The sequence below is a fragment of the Arvicola amphibius genome, chromosome 7 (genome assembly GCF_903992535.2).
Source record: "Arvicola amphibius chromosome 7, mArvAmp1.2, whole genome shotgun sequence".
Lineage (NCBI taxonomy): Eukaryota > Metazoa > Chordata > Mammalia > Rodentia > Cricetidae > Arvicola > Arvicola amphibius.
The window spans coordinates 105641606-105659738 of NC_052053.1; the positions used below are offsets into that span (position 1 = coordinate 105641606).

The 18133-nt window shown below is 42.5% G+C and overlaps 1 protein-coding gene across 2 annotated transcripts in view; it reads right to left on the reverse strand.

Moving 5' to 3' along the window:
• Window positions 1-13387: 13387 nt before the first annotated feature.
• Window positions 13388-18133, reverse strand: part of Ppm1a (protein phosphatase, Mg2+/Mn2+ dependent 1A) — a 43942-nt gene continuing 39196 nt past the window's right edge. For both annotated transcript variants that reach the window (XM_038335824.2, XM_038335825.2), the window contains exons 5-6: window positions 15913-15970; window positions 13388-15214 (exon numbers count right to left, since the gene is read on the reverse strand). In XM_038335824.2, coding sequence (XP_038191752.1) covers window positions 15185-15214; window positions 15913-15970 — 88 coding nt within the window. In that variant the 3' untranslated portion in view covers window positions 13388-15184. The remainder of the gene's footprint in view (window positions 15215-15912; window positions 15971-18133) is intronic.

Genomic DNA, 18133 nt, shown 5'->3' on the forward strand with positions numbered 1-18133 from the left:
TCAAAGGCAACAGAAGTGAATTGACTCACTGGGCATGGCTTGAGCACCTCCACAATGACAACCTTCCTCTAAGACCACACACACTCCAAAATGCTACACCTCCTAAGGTGCTACTCCCTTTGGGGGCCATTTTCCTTTCAAACCACCACAAAGACCCTCTGCTTTGTCTCAGTCCATTCTAAATGCTGCATACCCCCAGTGCTGGTAAGGGGCTTGACTATCTCCGAACATCCCATCATCCATAGCTGGCAGTATCCAACCACCCCAGTTATTTCTGTACTCTTTCATTGTTTTTCTTTTTCATACTTTCTTTTGATGTGAGGGTCGGGGATTTACAGGATGGCTGAAATAATTTTGGGGGAAGCAATGGCTTTCCTTATCTAGGTTGTAGATTGGGTATTTGCCCTGAGGGACACACAACTGAGACTTCTTGGCTAGACTCTGTACCTTAAGGCTTGGAAGGCCCTAAAAAGGTCTTCCCTTTGCCTGTCTACATTCCTCCTCTGTGGTCAGAGCCACGAGGAGGCATCCAAACACTGGAGCGGGGTGTTTTGTGGACATCTTCATGGGAACCCACAAAAGTGGATCCTTTCCACCTTGACTAAAGGTCAGAGAGTTCAGGCCTATTCTTGCTCCTTCAAGGTTATGGCAGGAGGTTTGACCTAAGCTGTGGCTACTAACAGGATGCTTTGACCTAGGGTGTGGTTATTTGTTGCTTTGGGTATTGAGAAGGTAATTAGTTTGTTCTTTGTTTCTTGGTAAAGAAGTCTTTTGCCTTCCCCTCCCTTATGGATTGGGGTATATAAAGGCTGTAAGAAACCTGAATCAAATCTCAGTATTTCCTAGATGCCCTCCTGACTCTATCTGTTGTCTCTTGTCTATTTCTTTCTTAATCCTCACACTTCCCTCCAAGCATGGAAGAATAAACCAGGTAGGACCTGGCAGTTGTCACCTGGATGCAGGACACAACATATCTTTGTCTAAACTCCAACAGATCTGCACTCAGGGCACCATAAAGCAATGTTGGTGAGTTCCTAAATCCCCTCTCCTGGTCTATTTCCCCCATTTTCTCTCATCTGTTTCCCTAAGGGCAGTGGTCACAGTTGGACATAATTTATTTCCCTCTCTGTCTTTGACTGAATCTTGACTATTATAAACTCTGAGAAATTTCCAAAAGTTGAGACCTATTCATCCCTTCAAATCCCTGTAATTTCTGGAGCTTTCTCCTTATGTCTGGGACCAACTTCATGACAAATGCAATATCATTGGCTTGCTGGGGTTTGGGGGAGCGGTCCCTGGGTCTCTGGGAGTAAATATACAATATATCTCACAGAGCCTTTCCAGAAACCCAGCAGCCCTTGAGTAACCTGGTCTACCTTGGATCAGTTGGCATGTTTCTGACTGCCTCTTTTAATTCCCCCAATAATGTTTGGCAGAAAAGAAAGTCCAATGCCCTCTTACTTTAAAACAGCTTCCAACAGGCTGATATGGGCCTGCAGCCTGGAGGGCTTGGGGGTCTTTGAATTATCCAAGCCACTGGAGAAAAAGAAGATGTGAGTTGTGAATGTAGAGGAGCTGAACTTGCACTTTTTCCCAGGCATGACTCGGCGAATTGCTTCTTCCTGCCAGGTGCAACCAGGTGCTTAGAACAGTCTGGGAAATGATTACAGAACACATTGCTATGGGACCTATTTCTCCCTCCAAGCACTCGGGGGCCCTCCAATAGAGACCAGGATCAGGACCCCAGGACTGAGTGAGGGCCAAGTGACCAAACAAGTTGAAATTGAGCACTCAGGAGTAAGAAGGGTCAGGGAGATCAATTTCCAGTGTCAGGTAGGGCTGAGAGAACACATGGAGATTTTGGGGTTTCTTTGGGTAACCTGGTGTGGCTAAAAGGATTTGGGTCTCCAAGAAGAAGGCACAGGTCTTAAGCCAAAGGATGGGTGGGGGTGGCGTCTCACACCAGAGAAAGCCATTGTTTATTACATGGAAGCTGGTGACTATAGCTGGCTCCAAAGCAGCAGGTATTGCCATACCAACAGAACTAGCCAGCCACGTATATGCGGCCACAGTCACCACTAGAAGGGAGACACCGCAGCATGGGTGGGCAGCCCTGGAGTGGCTTGTGAGCCTGGAGAAAATCATGCAACACTTCAGCTAGCTATGGCTGTGGTCTTGGGACAACTCATTCCATGCTTCAATATTAGAACTGTTTTCTCCAACCAACAGAAGTGACAGAATCACACAGAGTGTGCTGGATAGTTTTATGTCAACTTGACACAAGCTAGTCATTGAAGATGAGGGAGCCTCAATTAAGAGAAATTCTTCCATGATGAGGCTATAGGCAAGCCTGTAGGGCATCTTCTTAATTAATGATTGATGGGGAGGACCCAGCCCATTGTAGGTGGTGCCATCCCTGGCTGGTGGGTATGAGTTCTATAAGAAAGTAGGCTGAGTGAACAAGCTTTTGATGTTGAGCAAGTCAGTAAGCAGCATTCTTCCATGACCTCTGCATTAGCTCCTGCTTCCAGGTTCCTACCCTGCTTGAGTTCCTCCCCTCATTCCTTTTGATGATGAACTGTGATATAGAATTGTGAGTAAAAAAAACCCTTCCCTTCCCAAGTTGCTTTTGGTCATGGTGTTTTATCACAGCAACAATAACCCTAAATAAGAGACAGCAAAACACAGTAATACAGAGAAACAGACAGTGAAGGCAAACAGGTGTGGCCACCAGACATTCACACACCTGAACAGAGCAGGGGAGTTTAGTGATGTCTCACACAAATCCCAGACACGGGATCTATAGTCACATTGAACCTCCCCTCTTGTGTCTTAACCAGATGGTGCCTCCTACAGACCAAACTTACTTCTGGAGGTGTTCAGACAAGATGACTTTCAATTTATAATTTTTCTCCTTCAGGTGGCAGGGCTGGGTACTCTGCAGTGCTTGGTAGTGATGGTTCAGAGATGGAGCCCTGGAACTTATCAGTGTGCAAACCCTAAGAGTCCTGTGCAGCAGGCTCAGTCTTCTCCAATCCCGGGGGGCCTGAGGCATCTAAGTATCAGAATCCAGTGTCTAGCGATCTCGCTGGGGCCTCTAAAATATCACAGGGAGTCAACTACAGCTGACCAGATCCAGTGCATAGACAATTGAAAGTCTTTATTCCATCCAGCTGGGACCACACTCAGGTATTTGGGGACCCAAGTGTAGCCCCTCAAGCGTTTAGACCAAAGAGCTTTTAAAGGCAAAAACTACATTCTGGTATCTTGCTCAGCAGCTGTAGGAGGTAGTTTGCATAAGCAAGGTGCTTAACAGAAGTTAAGTTAGCTGGGGCATCTTGGCCTCAGATCCTGGAACAGAGTAAGGTAAATTTCCATAGGTTTTTCTATCAAGGAGATTAAGTTGCAGTTTAACCTGACATGGCCTCAACAAAAATAAAAGATGGTGGAATCTTTGCACTGTCTTGCCCTGTCATAACTGGGAACTAAGTGTTCAAATCCTGAACCCTGATTGGGGGGGGGCGTTATTTCTCATTCAAACCCACCATACCCCACCATATATGCTAAGGACAGATCTTTCCTCTAGTTATCCAAATATACCTATTCTGACCTGTTTTGTAGCCTTCACATTCACAACTGTAAATAACTCCAGTTTTAGGAGATCTGACACCTTCACACCAATGCCTGTCCTGGAACTCCCTTTGTACAACAGGCTGGCCTCAAACTCAAACTCAGAGAGAGATCTACCTGCCTCTGCCTCCTGAGTGCTGGGATTAAAGGCGTGCACCACCACCGCCCAGCTGACCATAGCATCTCTTATGAAGGAAAACTTTTTCCCCCCCGAGACAGGGTTTCTCTGCAGCTTTGGAGCCTTTCCTGGAACTAGCTCTTGTAGACCAGGCTGACCTTGAACTCAAAGAGATCCTCCTGCCTCTGCCTCCTTGAGTGCTGGGACTAAGGGCATGAGCTACCACTGCCCGGCTGAAGGAAAACATTTCATTGGTGCTGGCTTAGAATTTGAGAGTTTGGTCCATTATCATTATGGCAGAACATGGCAGGCAGACATGGTGCTGGAGAAGGAGCTAAGAACCCTACATCTTGAGCCACAGGCAACAGAAGGAAAAACTGTGTACTGGGCATAGCTTGAATATATGAGACCTCAAAGCCTGTCCTTAGAGTGACACACTTCCTCCAACAAGGCCTCACCTCCTAATAGTGCCAGTCCTATCGGCCAAATATTCAAACACCTGAGTATAGTGGGGGGCATAACCTATTCAAACCACCACCACAATGAGCATTTACAGCATGAAGCCATTTCACATGGTTGTATCATCACTGCTATGGTGGTGTACACCTTTAATTCCAGCGCTTGCGAGGTGGAGGTAGGTGGACCTCAGTGAGTTCAAGCCCAGCTTGATTTACATAGTTCTAGGCTAGCTACACAATGAAAAATCTTATCTAAAAACAACAAAAACCCACAAATGAAATGGCGCAGCAGGAGACAAGACACATAAAACCAATCTCTTGTCTGCACAGACACACATGCAACCCTGTTCAATCGAATGCACACTGGATTCCCCCAGTAAAGACCAGGGTTTGTTCTTTCAGGTTTCCTTGAACTCTCCTGTGACCTGCGTTGGCCAATGAGACATCCGGGAAGGGGTAAGAGCGAATACCTGTAAGATTTTAGGGTTTGAGACAGGTGCAGTCAGGAATAGCCAGAAGTGTGGCCAAGGCAGAAGGAAGAGGGAGGTGAGTCTAGGCAGAGAAACCAGACATTAGAGGCTTTGTAGAGCAGCCCAGGGATGTCTTTGGGTCATGGTCACTAGTGACCTAGGTGGCCTCAGACTTGGTATGTACCAGAGGACCTTAACCTTTTGATCCTCTTGACTTTCTGTCCCAAGTGCTGAGATTATGGGTGTGCCCTCAGCACAGGTTCTCGTGATGTGCTAGGCTAGCACTCTCCAGAGCTGCATGCCCAGCCCCAGCGTGGGGATTTGAAAGGTGGGTCAGCTGACTGTGAGCCAAGGGGAGGCAAAGGAGGGTGCCTGCTTCCCTGGGGAGGAGCTTAACTTTCAGTGGGAACTTCCCCATAAAGCAGTCCCTGTAAAGTGTTTGGTTTTCAGGCTTCCAGGTCATTCCATCTTGTTGGTTAGGTGCAGACTACCGCTTCAAAGGTTTGGTAATAGAGGGGCATCTGTAATTTCTTCATCTTTGATCACTATGAGCATATTGATGATTTATGGTGACTAATTTCACTTTAATATCAGAAAAGTAGCATTTTCTCAACTTAAATATTATAACCTTGTTTTTAACTTTCTAACCTTAAGCATTATATCATTTTCTCCACATTCCCTTTGTTTCTTCGTCATCCAACAGGAAAATGTCAAGTTCATTTTTTTATTTTTTATTTTTTGGTTTTTCGAGACAGGGTTTCTCTGTAGGTTTTGGAGCCTGTCCTGGAACTAACTCTTGTAGACCAGGCTGGCCTCAAACTCAGAGATCCGCCTGCCTCTGCCTACTGAGTGCTGGGATTAAAGGCATGTGCCACCACCGCCTGGCCAAGTTCATTATTTAAAATAATTTCATTAAGTAACTTCAAGTTGCAGAGTTCAATCATTTCCCCCATGAAAACCCTTAAGTTTTATACTTGAACAAAAGATTTTTAAACAAAAACATTTGACATTCCACCCAGAAAATCAGAATATGAACTGCTCCAAGAGAGCCAACCATGTAATCTTCAAAACCTAACACCCCATTCCTAGCTCACTATGGAGACTTGCTCTACAGAAGTTCCCTTCACGAAGCACTGCTCCTCCTGGGCTGAAACTTCCCAGACAGATCTGGTCTCCAAGCCCTCACGCCTCTTTGAAGGTCAAGGTGACTGTGGAGTTGACTTTGAATAAGGACATGATAATATGTAATATACTTTGACCCATAACACAGCATGCCTACGGAGTTGCACAAGTCAGGAGAGAATATACAACCAAGAGCCTACAAGGACGTGCAAGAATGTAGACTGGAGGCCGGGCGGTGGTGGCGCACGCCTTTAATCCCAGCACTCGGGAGGCAGAGGCAGGCGGATCTCTGAGTTCGAGGCCAGCCTGGTCTACAAGAGCTAGTTCCAGGACAGGCTCTAGAAACTACAGGGAAACCCTGTCTCGAAAAACCAAAAAAAAAAAAAAAAAAAAAAAAAAAAAGAATGTAGACTGGATTTCAGGATTCTCAGAGTATTCACCAAAGTCCTAAAGCAGAGTGTATTCTGGGAACGTGTGTATTTAAAATAAAAACAACGGATGGGGTAGGGGGCCCTAGAATTTCTAGACCCTAGACCCGCAAGTAAATATTTAAAAATAATGGCAAGTCTGCATGCGTGCACGCACACATACACACACACACACACACACACACAGAGGCATGCCCGCAGTTTAACTGCATCCAGGAAGTACCAAGGCCACTTTCATTCTAAGGGTAAGTGTAGCAGGGAGCCTAAAGGAGGCAATGGGGGTCAGTTACACAGGTATCTACTTACTTTGCCTAACAATGAGTTGTCTTTTTAATCACTTCCTATAAACGGGGACTTTACCATTATTTACTATAACCACCAACAATGTGTCATCTTTTAGAAACATTCTTGAAACTGTTAGTGTAAAAAGGTTTCTGCAGTTCTGAGTAGTTAAAAAGTTAAATAATTGAGAATAACTATGTTCTTAGCATAATAAACAGTGACTACTTAAAAAAAATTTGTTACACAGAATCAAATGCGGTCAAGACTGTTTGATATACTGAGAATGAGAAGCTCAGGGTCTACTTTCAGGCCCCGGCAAGCCACACACTGGCATTTGATTTTTTAATTCTATACAATGTTGCCAATTGTTACATAGACAAACATAATAGTAAAATACAAGTTAAAAAAGATTTTCAGAAAATTGCCAGTTTAAATAATTTTCACATCCCGAAGGAAAGCTGGATTTAAAGAACAGTTATTTTCAGAGAACTTTTAAAAACTGAGTTGGACCCCCCAACACCAATACTCCAATAAAATATTAAAAAGAACTTTCTATGCATCTCAACTTATACCGTTGTTTGTGAGCATGCTGTGTCATATGGTGTGTGTGTGTGTGTGTGTGTGTGTATGTGCACACGCGCAGAAGTTGCAGCATGTGTGTGGAGGTCAGAGGACAAATCTGTGGAGTTAGTTCTCTTTGCACGAGTCCCAAGGATTGAACTCAGGTTGCTAGGATGTGCGTGCGAGTACCTTTACCGGATGAGTGACCTTGTTGACTGAAGGTAGGATTATCTTGCCATCTTCAGTTTACTATCTATGAGGGAACAGTGCTCTGAACGTTTCGGCTTGGCACCATTTCCTTCCCTCACCACTGCTGGAGAAACACACCCCGGAGTGACATGCAAGCTGTACACTGGCTTGGATATATCAAACCTGTATAAACGTAGTATTGCCTATTATCAAAAACTCCCTACCTGCAAATTTGCTGATGTAGGTACCTCTATACAGATACATACGTGTATTTTTCTCACCCATTCCAATGGTGAAAAATACCTGCTACTGACACCCTAGCTGGTTGAAAACAACTCATTTCAAAGGACATCAAATTGAAGAATTTAAAACAACTTCTTTAGTAGATCAATAATGGCCAAATATTGGAAATCCTGCTGATTCAAATTAACTTCTGGAAAACACTTTGTATGTGGTTGTAAGGACAGCTGTAGGAGCACTTTGGTCTAGAAGATGCCAGCCTGTGCCTAAAAACTAAAGCCATGACGCTCTTGGAGTAGCTAATCCTACATAGGCAACAATAAAACTATCACCATAAAACCATTTAATAAAAAGCCCTTAGAATATAAACATAAAATATGAATCTCATGCTGACTCCAGGCAACCAGTGAAGCAAAATCTTTTCTGGGGCCATGTGGTGGATTCTGCTGTAAACCTCACATCCTCTAACAGTTCATCGAGAATATTATCTTCAACTAGAATCACACCTGATTTGACAGCAAGTTCAGTCACGGCTAACAAGGAAAGGAACATTTCAGAACACTAGATTTTAGCAAGCATCGAGTAGAAGCAGCTTGCAACGTACAGAACTTCCATTAAATCACCTACTCAGTTTTCAAATTTCTAATGGTGGAAGTGAAGCCCAGACTGGAAATCTGGAGGTCATTTTGAGACCTGGGTGAAGACGAAATATCCGCTAGAGCCAATCATTAGGAGCCGAGCAAGCGCCTCCTTCTGCATCCTCCTCATACACACATACACCAGGGCTGCTACCAGCTGACAGGCCTGCTCCAGATCACTTCCATCCCAGTCTCCACTCTTCTTGTCCAAGAGGAACAACAACTGGCTTCTTTATTTCTGGAGTCTTCATAACAATAACCACCAACCCAACCTTTGTGGCTATCAACTATCTCCCAAAAATTAGGGACAATTCTAGTTCAAATTATTATTTCATTGATCTGATCAGCCAATTTACCAAGTTCCACTAGCGAAAAAAATTCTCTTAAGATCACATAATAATTAATCCCCAGATTTCTAGATTCCTCAGCACAACACACACGCTCCTGGCAGCAAACAATCATGAACACACACATTATGCAATTGCCTGTTTATTTAGTGGCACCGATTTTGCAAACTAGAAACTTCTACTTCCCACCTCACATACAATCTGTAACCATCCACAGGCGGAATGCAGTTTTTCAGAGAACTAGAAAACAAAAGTACAGTCTTAAAATTAGGACTAAATTCACATATTTTCTTTGGACCAGGAAATGGTACATAATACAAAATATACATTTATGGAATTTCTTTAAAACTGTGGGTCACATAAACTGCAAAGTGGAGAATTCTGTTACATATTATGTTTAAGAAAAATATTTCTGCAGTTCTTACATCGATAAGTTTAAAAAACTGAATTTATGTGTAATGCAACATGCTTGTAACATGTACAATGTCTCCCCACTCAAAACACTCATAGAAATGATGTGAAATAATTACAGCTGTAAAACTAATTAGTGCTGGGCATCACTGCTACACAGTATTCTCCTGCAGATATGCTATGGCGTTAGTTCAGGGCTAGCCAGGTAAAATAATGAATTCTGTTTCTACTTCCACAGACATAAATCAAGCTAGAACTGAACATGAAATTTTGGCAACAAATTTAACAATCATTTTTCAATGTAATTATGGTATCTTTGTAGCAGTATCATCAACCTTCTACACTGCTATGTAAGACCTCATTTTAAATGTTCTTTATTAAGTACTTAATTCCTTAGAATCTGAAACGAAGTTCGTATTTAATGAAAATCTTAAAGCCTGAGTGAGACCCGACAGCTAATGTGCTGTTAACATATGTTAACAAATTAACCTACACTCTGGAGGGTCAGAAACACGCCAGCCACATCCAATCTCCATTCTACTTTTTGGGTTACAAGACTGGTAAACCTTAAGTGACATTGACCTCCAAAAGCTGGCCTCATTGCCATCCTTCCACTTTTACAGATAGGTTCCCACAACATAGGCCCTCAGGGGAAAACCCAAACCAGACAAAAAACAAAACGAAAAACACCCTCACACCAGATTCCAGTCAGGATCCGGCTCTCCTCCTTTCTCTTTTCAAAGTAAAACAAACAATCTCTTCTATAAGACTGCTGTGCTCTTGGGATATTTTGAGCTCTGCTGGAGAAGGACGGTGCCCCACTATTTAAGAGAGGGTCTTGACCAGGCCAAAGAGACATTCTTGGGGAGTTATATATATCATACGCATTTTCCCAGGTGCAGTCAGATTCAAAGGGTTGTGACCCCCAAAAGCTTAAGACCCTCAAGAACCTGTGCTATTCGATGTACGCAATCAAGATCTAAGTTTGTTCTATAGCTACCCAAGCTCTATATGAACTAGCTCACTTCAGACAGGACCATACAGACACAGGCATTACTCAGCGGTCCTTCATTAGTCAGGACTATACACAATGAACAACTGTCTTAAACATTTAGTTTAATGAGAAGGCAGCCAGTAGAAATGGATGGATTTCTAGCAATGAAGAGCAAAGGAGTGGATGTGGGTGAATAAACAGCTTCTCAGTTGCTTGTGTTGAATCAGTAACTATCAGCAGATCAGAAAAGCAAACTCAATTGTCTCTGGCTGACTTCTGTGACGCTCAGTTCTGGAACAGTGGCAGCCAAGGTCCAAAGCAATTATAGTGACCCCCCCCCCACACACACACTATTCCACATCCTGAGTTTTCCTACTTTTAACCCAGTAAAATAAAGTTATTAATTGGCCTTGATGAGGTAATTCATGGTTATTCTTGTTCAAGAGAATAGAACTGGCCTATTTAAGAAGTGTGTGGGGGGGTGTGGCACCAAGGGAAGAGAGAAAATGGAGGTGGGTGTGTGGGGGGGATTATTTCATGAAGAATGAGGAAAAATGGTCATTTATTGTTACTTCAATTTAAACAGCGTTCCTGTCTTGTAAAAGCAACTGCAGTTTGAATACCATTTGAGTTTTTCTTTTTTGGGAGGTTGAGACAGGGTTTCTCTATGTAGCCCTGGCTGTCTTGGAACTTGCTCTGTAGACCAGGCTGGCCTCCAACTCAAGAGATCCACCTGCCTCTACCTCTGGAGTGCTGGCATTAAAGCTGTGTACCACCGCACCTGGCTCCATCTGAGTTTTTCTGACACTCCACCATGCTGTTTAAATGGATAGGAAGAAAGCAGAAGCCAATAGCTGAGTACGTAGCAGATAAAAAACAAAGAATGTGTGTTGAATTGACCCTGAATGGGAATTGCTCATTTGACAACACAGCAGAGGCAATGCCTGTCATATGGCATTCTCCCGGTAATGGCAGTTAGTGAGTTACTGACCAACATGAAAACACAGTCTTAAATATTTCAAGCATATTCTGAAATAATATATAATTTAAAACAACTGCAAACCAAAACGAACAGCACATTATTGTTAAGATATAAAGTAAAATCAGGCTTCTAAAAGACATTCAAATGCCTGAAAGAAAATCTAATTAGAAGACTAGTAAATTTAAAATGGTTATCTCATTATCTCATTACCAGAATATGTGAGAATATATAACATCCTTGAAGGTCCCTCCAAACAAAAACCTTAAATGAGAAACATTTACATGCTAAAATATTTACATCTTCTCAGATACCAAATGTATACTGTAAAATCAGCGAAGTTTGAACTAGAAGTATAGCATGAAGTTAAAAACTAAAACAAAGCCAATTCATCAGTCTTTTGGGAATTCATGTGTTAAATTCCCAGGCTAATTTGTTCAGTAAGGACAGGCAGTAAGCATGGCTACTCTAAAACACTTAACGCGCATTCGATAGCACGACGATTCCATATGAACACTGGTGCTGTAACTTAAGGAAGAACCTACAGAAGGCCCTAAGCTTAGATCCCACCCCATCCTGGGGGTTGGAGAACTCTAGGACATCCATTACTTGCTTGTGACTTGCTGTAGTCAGCAGGAAAAGTCAAGGCCAAGAGAGAACAGGAATTCTATATAGACACTAAGACACACTTCAGCAGTCCATTTACTCTTATGCGGAGCATACTCTTCAATTGAATGATTTCAACTTTTGGGAAGAAGAAACTAAACAATTTTGGGGAACAAAGGAATAGCAACTATTCTTCCAGGTGGTGACCTACTTTGTTGAAGAAAGTTCTAGGAAAAGAGGGGGCAGGCAATGCATCTTTATTTATCTGAATGATCCACTTATAATACATACACTGGATTCTCAATTCTGCCCAGACGTGAACTCCCTGAGAACAAGGACCTCCTTCATCTCTTTACAGTCCCCAGGGACCTAACCTAGAACAGTAGTTTGGTAACACTGAACACTTTGTGGGAAAGCAGAGCTTTGCTGGTTTAATGTGTTCAAACACACGGTCTCTGTAAGCAGTACTGTAATTCAAACTATTTGTATCACATAACTCTTTAATTTAAAAAAAAAAATTCAGAGAGGGTATCACTTTGTGGCCAGTTTAAGTCTTAAGCCCATGATGCTCTTGCTTCAGCCTCCCAAGTGCTAAGATCAGAGGCAGAGCCTTCACACCGACCGGGCTTTCCCACCAACTTCCTAACACTATGGTGGTAGCAAAAGAACAGCTGCTTCGTGATCTAGAGTCAAATAAATGCACAATAACTGATGGTGTTTGACAAGTGTTCTGAAGCCAAGCAAGTGACCATTTGGTTTTTATAAAGTTTATGCTGGCCATGAGATGCTTTTGCTATCAGTGGAAGAATACTCTACAAGAGAGTGAAAATGGGACGAGTCTCACTGTGTAGCCCCAGCAGTCCTAGAGCTCTGAGCTCTGTAGACCACACCGGCCTTGAACGCAGACACACCTGCCAAGATTGTCGAGTGCTGGCATTAAAGGTGTGCACCACTGTGCCTGGCTTATTTTACTCTTATGATCACTTGTTAAAATAGTAAGAGATATGAAAAGCATTTTTAGTGGAGGGGTTGAGACAGGGCTTCTCTGGGTAGCCCTGTCCTGGGTCTTGCTCTGTAGCCCGGGTTAGCTTTGAACTCAAGAGATTCACATGCCTCTGCCTCCCCAGTGCTGGGATTAGAGGTGTCCGCTGGCTTACTCAAAACTTTTTAATGTAAGTTAGCAAAAGATTGCTATGCAGAACTGAAATTTTCACTGACATAAAAAGTATATTCTGCATGTTATATTACCATCACACAAGAACTTTTCCTCTCCACATAAAAACAAAACAAAACCTACACATCCGAATATTTTGAGGCATTTGTCCTGAGATGTTAATTAGCAGGAAAGGGGATGGGGAACAAGAACAAAGTGTACCATGCAGGCATGAACATCCCCCTTCAAAAAAGTGTTGCACGGCCATTTTCCCAGGAAGTCGGCACGATCTGCTTTTACAAGGCACACCTCCTTCCTGTAGTTCCATAATGCAAAATGGCACCCAGTGTGGCGCTGACTCGTGGAAAGATCTAGTCTCCTTAGATCACAGCACTTTCTGACTCCAGTCTTCAGAATTAATGATTTCAACAGAAGAGCATTTGAATTTCCTTTTCTGCTGAGACAATCTTAGTTAGACAAGGCTGACCTGACTAAGCTGCTGTCGTTTGAAACAGTTTCCCACCATGGCAGTTTCACAAGCCGCACAAGAAAACCCCGGCTGGAGGCTTTGAAATTTCTAAAACTAAAGGTTTTCAGGTTACTTCTAAAAACGAAGGACCCAGGTCATCTGTCAGGATTTCAGCTTCCGCTGTCAGCCTAGCGCCCAGTCTGTGCTAGGAGCACTGGATTTCATGAAATGCACAGGCCCATCTTTGCAAGCCACAGCTCGAACATTACCATACTTCCAACTCTCCCACAGATTTAGACATTAAGCATTTATTAAGTTTGGAATTGGTTCTGTAATTGCAGCTGTTATGAATTTCTAAATATCAAGAGTATTTCAGCTTTTCTTCATTCATGCTGGACTAAGATATAAATTAAATACAATGACGTTACATCAGCTCACGAGAGGGGTAATGAAGAGTCCGCTGGTATTATAGCTACTGAAGTCTGCGGCACTTCTCAGTGCTCTCCTACTATTCCCTTAACGTTACAGTGGTTTTAAGGCTGTATATACAAACATGTCTATTTCCAAGATTGGGGAAAACAAATAGAACAAAATGTATTACACTAACTTTTGTACACAAAGTTGTGACTTTGTATCTAACGTATTTGAATTGGTTCCTAGGGACTCGGTCACATGTTGGTAAATGCAGTACTCAACCTACAGAGACGGAAACACAGACGGGTACAGAACAGTAGTCTTTATGATGTGACAGACCAGAAAACTTACTCTTACATGCTTAATCGGAGGGGGGTTAAGCCTAAATTAAATTAGGTATTTTATATCTACAATTCCTTAAGCTTTGAAGTTTATTTTTAAAGGCCAACAGCTAAATATTATCAACATGCTATATTTCAAATCACAAATACATCTTAACCTCTTAGATTCTAAAGACGTGGGTCAATTAAAAGTTACAGACAAACACACATTCAACACACACACATCTATCATAGTGTTAAGATTGTCAAACTTGGACAATTCTTTTCATTAACAGTAGGTAAACCCAAGCTGATGCACATCTTACTGACAAGCAAGCAGCCTGGAAGAAACTCATTTTAAAAACAGGTTAGGACAACACAGACTTTGACTTCTCGATCCATCTGTACCTGGGGTAATACCACCATCCAATTTAAGGAGACTAACACCTTTCCCTAGGAGGCATGTCCCATTTACAATAGCATGGGGTTCTGAAAGCCGGGGCAAGAGGAACTACGCGTACATGATTAAATTTCTTGTTTGTTAAACCAAGCTTTATTGATAAAATGGAATTCAGAATATCTTACTAGGAACAGCAGCAGGCCCAGCCAATCATGATAGGAAAAAAAAAAATGTGGCAGTCTCCTACTGTGTAGGAAGCTGCTGCTTACCAATTAGTAACTGAATGTAGGACTCATGAAGAGGTGCAAAGAATCAAGGCATTTCAGCCCCAAATCGATACTGTCACCAACACTTGGTGCCACCTGCAGTGCTCTCAGCTGCAGGAGAGGCCATCCTAGAGACAGGTAAGAAGGAGAGGCTGCACGAACAAGCCAGTCCCTCGCCAGAACACAGAGACAGTTTTCCATAACTCCCTGGGTGTTCAGCTTTGTAAGATTTTGGAATTCTTCATAATCATGCGCGCATGAGCGTCGAGCTACGTGGCTGCTGCTCTCCCTGTCCACAGCACGACTGTATCTGTTGTGTCACACAACAAGCCAAACATTTCCTTTATCGTTGACCGTGATTTTAAAGCAGTTCATAATTAAATATGAGCACTTTGTACAAGGACAATTACACTTTACAAAAAACCAAAATCATACAACAAAAATTGCTGGAGTCTGATTTACAACATGAATTACGGTTTGAAATCACGTTTACATAAGTCTCAAATTTACAATTAAAAAAAAAAAATCCGTTCTGGGCTAGCTGTTCCACCGCTCAAGCTCTCTGGTGTAGTCCCTCAGCCACGTCGTACCCCTTCTTCCTTAAAGTTGATGATGGCTGTTCAAAGGTTCGGCCAAGTTGAGCTGCACTCTCCTTTGGCGGCGAAGGCGACCCATGGCCATGAGCGGCTTCACCACATGTCATCGGTTGACGCAGAGTCCTTCACAGGGGAGAACAAACAAACAGGGCATTAGATGTACCACTCCCTGGAGAGTGCAGAAAGACAAGGTTTTATAATATACCAATTATAGAACTTAGCTGGTTTCAAAAATATGTATGTCTACATATGAAATACTAATATTTAATCTGCTTAGTTAAAAAATAAGAAATCTTTGGCTTGGCCCTGTTGACCAAAAATTTCCATAAACAAACAAATCCTTTGGTTTGAAAAAATATTTGAATGATTTTACTACAAGTATGAACAAATTTATCACTAAACCAACAAAATTACTAAAAAGCTTTACCTAACTTATTTTAAACCTCCACTTTCATTAAGCTTATTGCACTGTGGGAGTGAAGAGGTTAAGAGCTTCATGATGCAGCACACAGCTGCACTCAGTGCTTCTCTAGTGTCTTAGTGCGGGTTCGGCCTTGGGACTGTGGCAAAGATATCTGCATGCATAAAAATGCTTCACGATGAACATTCTGAATTCTGCTGTTGCTCCTTGTAAAACTCAGAATAATCTAAGATTCTGAGGAAAGAGATCCCTAACTTAATAAAAAAAGGAAGGCAGGTCTTCTGAAGTTGATTGTAGAGTACGGCCGGCCGAGCCAAGAGCAGTAGCACTGACCCCTCAGCTGTGTGCTAGAGCAGACCCACGGGGAGGACAGGAGAGCAGAGGAGCGAACACTACTCACAGTGTCATCGTTTTTGTAAGGGTTCAGTCTATTGTAAACGGCTTCAATTACATTCCGCCTAAATGTTAGAAAATGCAGAAAGTTAATCTTTCAGAAAGTAAATCACAGCTAATAACCCCAGTCCAGTGTTCACTAAAACTTTAAATACACTTCACATACATTTGGTTCTAGTTCCTGCTGTCAACACCAAGTCTGTCTTTAAGATATCTGTGTCCCGATGCTAAAGCAGAGGCACGGTCTCTCTAACATGAAATACTCTAACACTTCACTGATCTAAATAACACTGGAGCAAAAGTCACAGTTTATTTCAGTTAGTTAACAAACCAACTGATGATTTTCTTCTTTTTAGCTCATTTACTGTGTACACATATGTATCGAGGTCACAGGACAGCGGGCAGGAGTCTCTTCTCTATTTCTACTATATGGGTTCTGGGGACCAAAGGCAGTCACCAGGCTCGGGAGCAGGAGCCTTTACAAAATTAAAACAAAAGTAGCCTCCCAAGAAATCCAGCTTAGGGATCTAGCAGCTCGCTGGTAAAGGGTTTCCTGCACAAGCACAGACCTTGGTTGAGACCCCAGTGCCCACACAGTGGCCTGCATCTGTGACTTTAGCACTGGAAGGTCAAGAACAAGTGATCCCTGGAGTTTACTGGCCAGCCAGCTAGTGAGCTCTGGGTATAGTGAGACCAATCTCACTATATTGTAGAGAGCAACATAGGGAGATGTTGCCTGTCTTCTGCCTTATGTGATCTCTGGCCACCAAGCACATGCACTCACACGTACACACATGCAGGCATGCATACATATACACGTGTGCAGACTAAAAAGTCTATAAGGTCCTACTTCTATTTGAGCTGACTTAAATGGCTACAAGTGAGCAACAGCAATCAGAAGGCATACTAATTAAGAATGGTACTAATTAAGTAGAAGCAGCTTTAACATGTCAAAGTAGAACAATCCAGCATACATCTTGTCTTTGCTTCTCTTAACATTCCTTCAAAAAAACTTCTACAAAAACTAGAGCATTGAATACTTCCATGACAAGTATAAGGATTAGTTTTTGAATATTGTGTTGTAAAGTCTAGCCGTGTGTTGGTACATGCCTAATCCCAGCACTGAACATCTGAGGCAAGGTTACTTGAGTCAGGAAATCTTGGGCTATACAAGAAGATCATGTTTGCCTGTCTCCTTCAAAGAAAAAGGTGATGTGGAAGTCCCTTCCCCTCTGTGTGCTGTGGTTACCATTAATGGATAAAGAAACTGTCTTGGCCTGTCGATAGGGCAGAACTTAGTTAGGCAGGGAAGACAGAACTAAATTCTGGGAAGAAGACAGTCAGAGAGATGCCATGAATCTGCCACCACAGTAAGACATGCTGAATCTTTGCTGGTAAGCCACTGCCATGTGGTGATATACAGATTAATAATAGAAATGGATTAAATTGATGTGTGAGGAGTTAGCCAATAAGAAGCTAGAGCTAACGTGCCAAGCAGTGATTTAATTAATAGTTTTTGTGTGGTTATTTCAGTTCTGGGCGGCCAGGACAAACAAGGGACCCTCCCCTTCTACAAAAAGAGAGGTGTGGGGGAACACTTCTTTAATCCTCAATGGCAGAGAACTTATCTAGCAAGTGTGAGACATTGAGCTTATTCTTCAATATAACAAACCACACACACACACCCCTACCTCTGTGTCTGTCTGTCTGTAATGCAACGGTGCTTTTACAGTTACAGCCTTCACACTTCTAAAACTGATGGAACGCAATTTTATAGACAGTCTTATCAAAGATGGTCATGTGAAAGTTTTCAAAAGCTACAAGTTTCAACAGGAACTTTAGAATTCGTGGTGAAATGACCACAACGAATAAAGAGAGCAGTGCAAACTACAGAAAATCAGAAACGGCCACAATATCCCTCTGTACACCAAGCACTGAATTAAAACAAGACAAAATGAAACACTTGGCAGTGGTGGGCACACCTTTAATCCAGTACTAGGGAGGCAGAGGCAAGCAGATCTCTGTGAGTTCAAGGCTGGCCTGCTTTACACAGCGAGTTCCAGGACAGCCAGGGCTACACAGGGAAACACTGTTGCAACAAACAAACAAACAAACAAACACCTGAATTGTACAATGTACATTGTTAACTGCAGATATAAGTTTAATATCTAACACAAACTAGTATGGTTCTATGAAACAATAGAAAAGGAAAAACAAGCAAAGGAAAA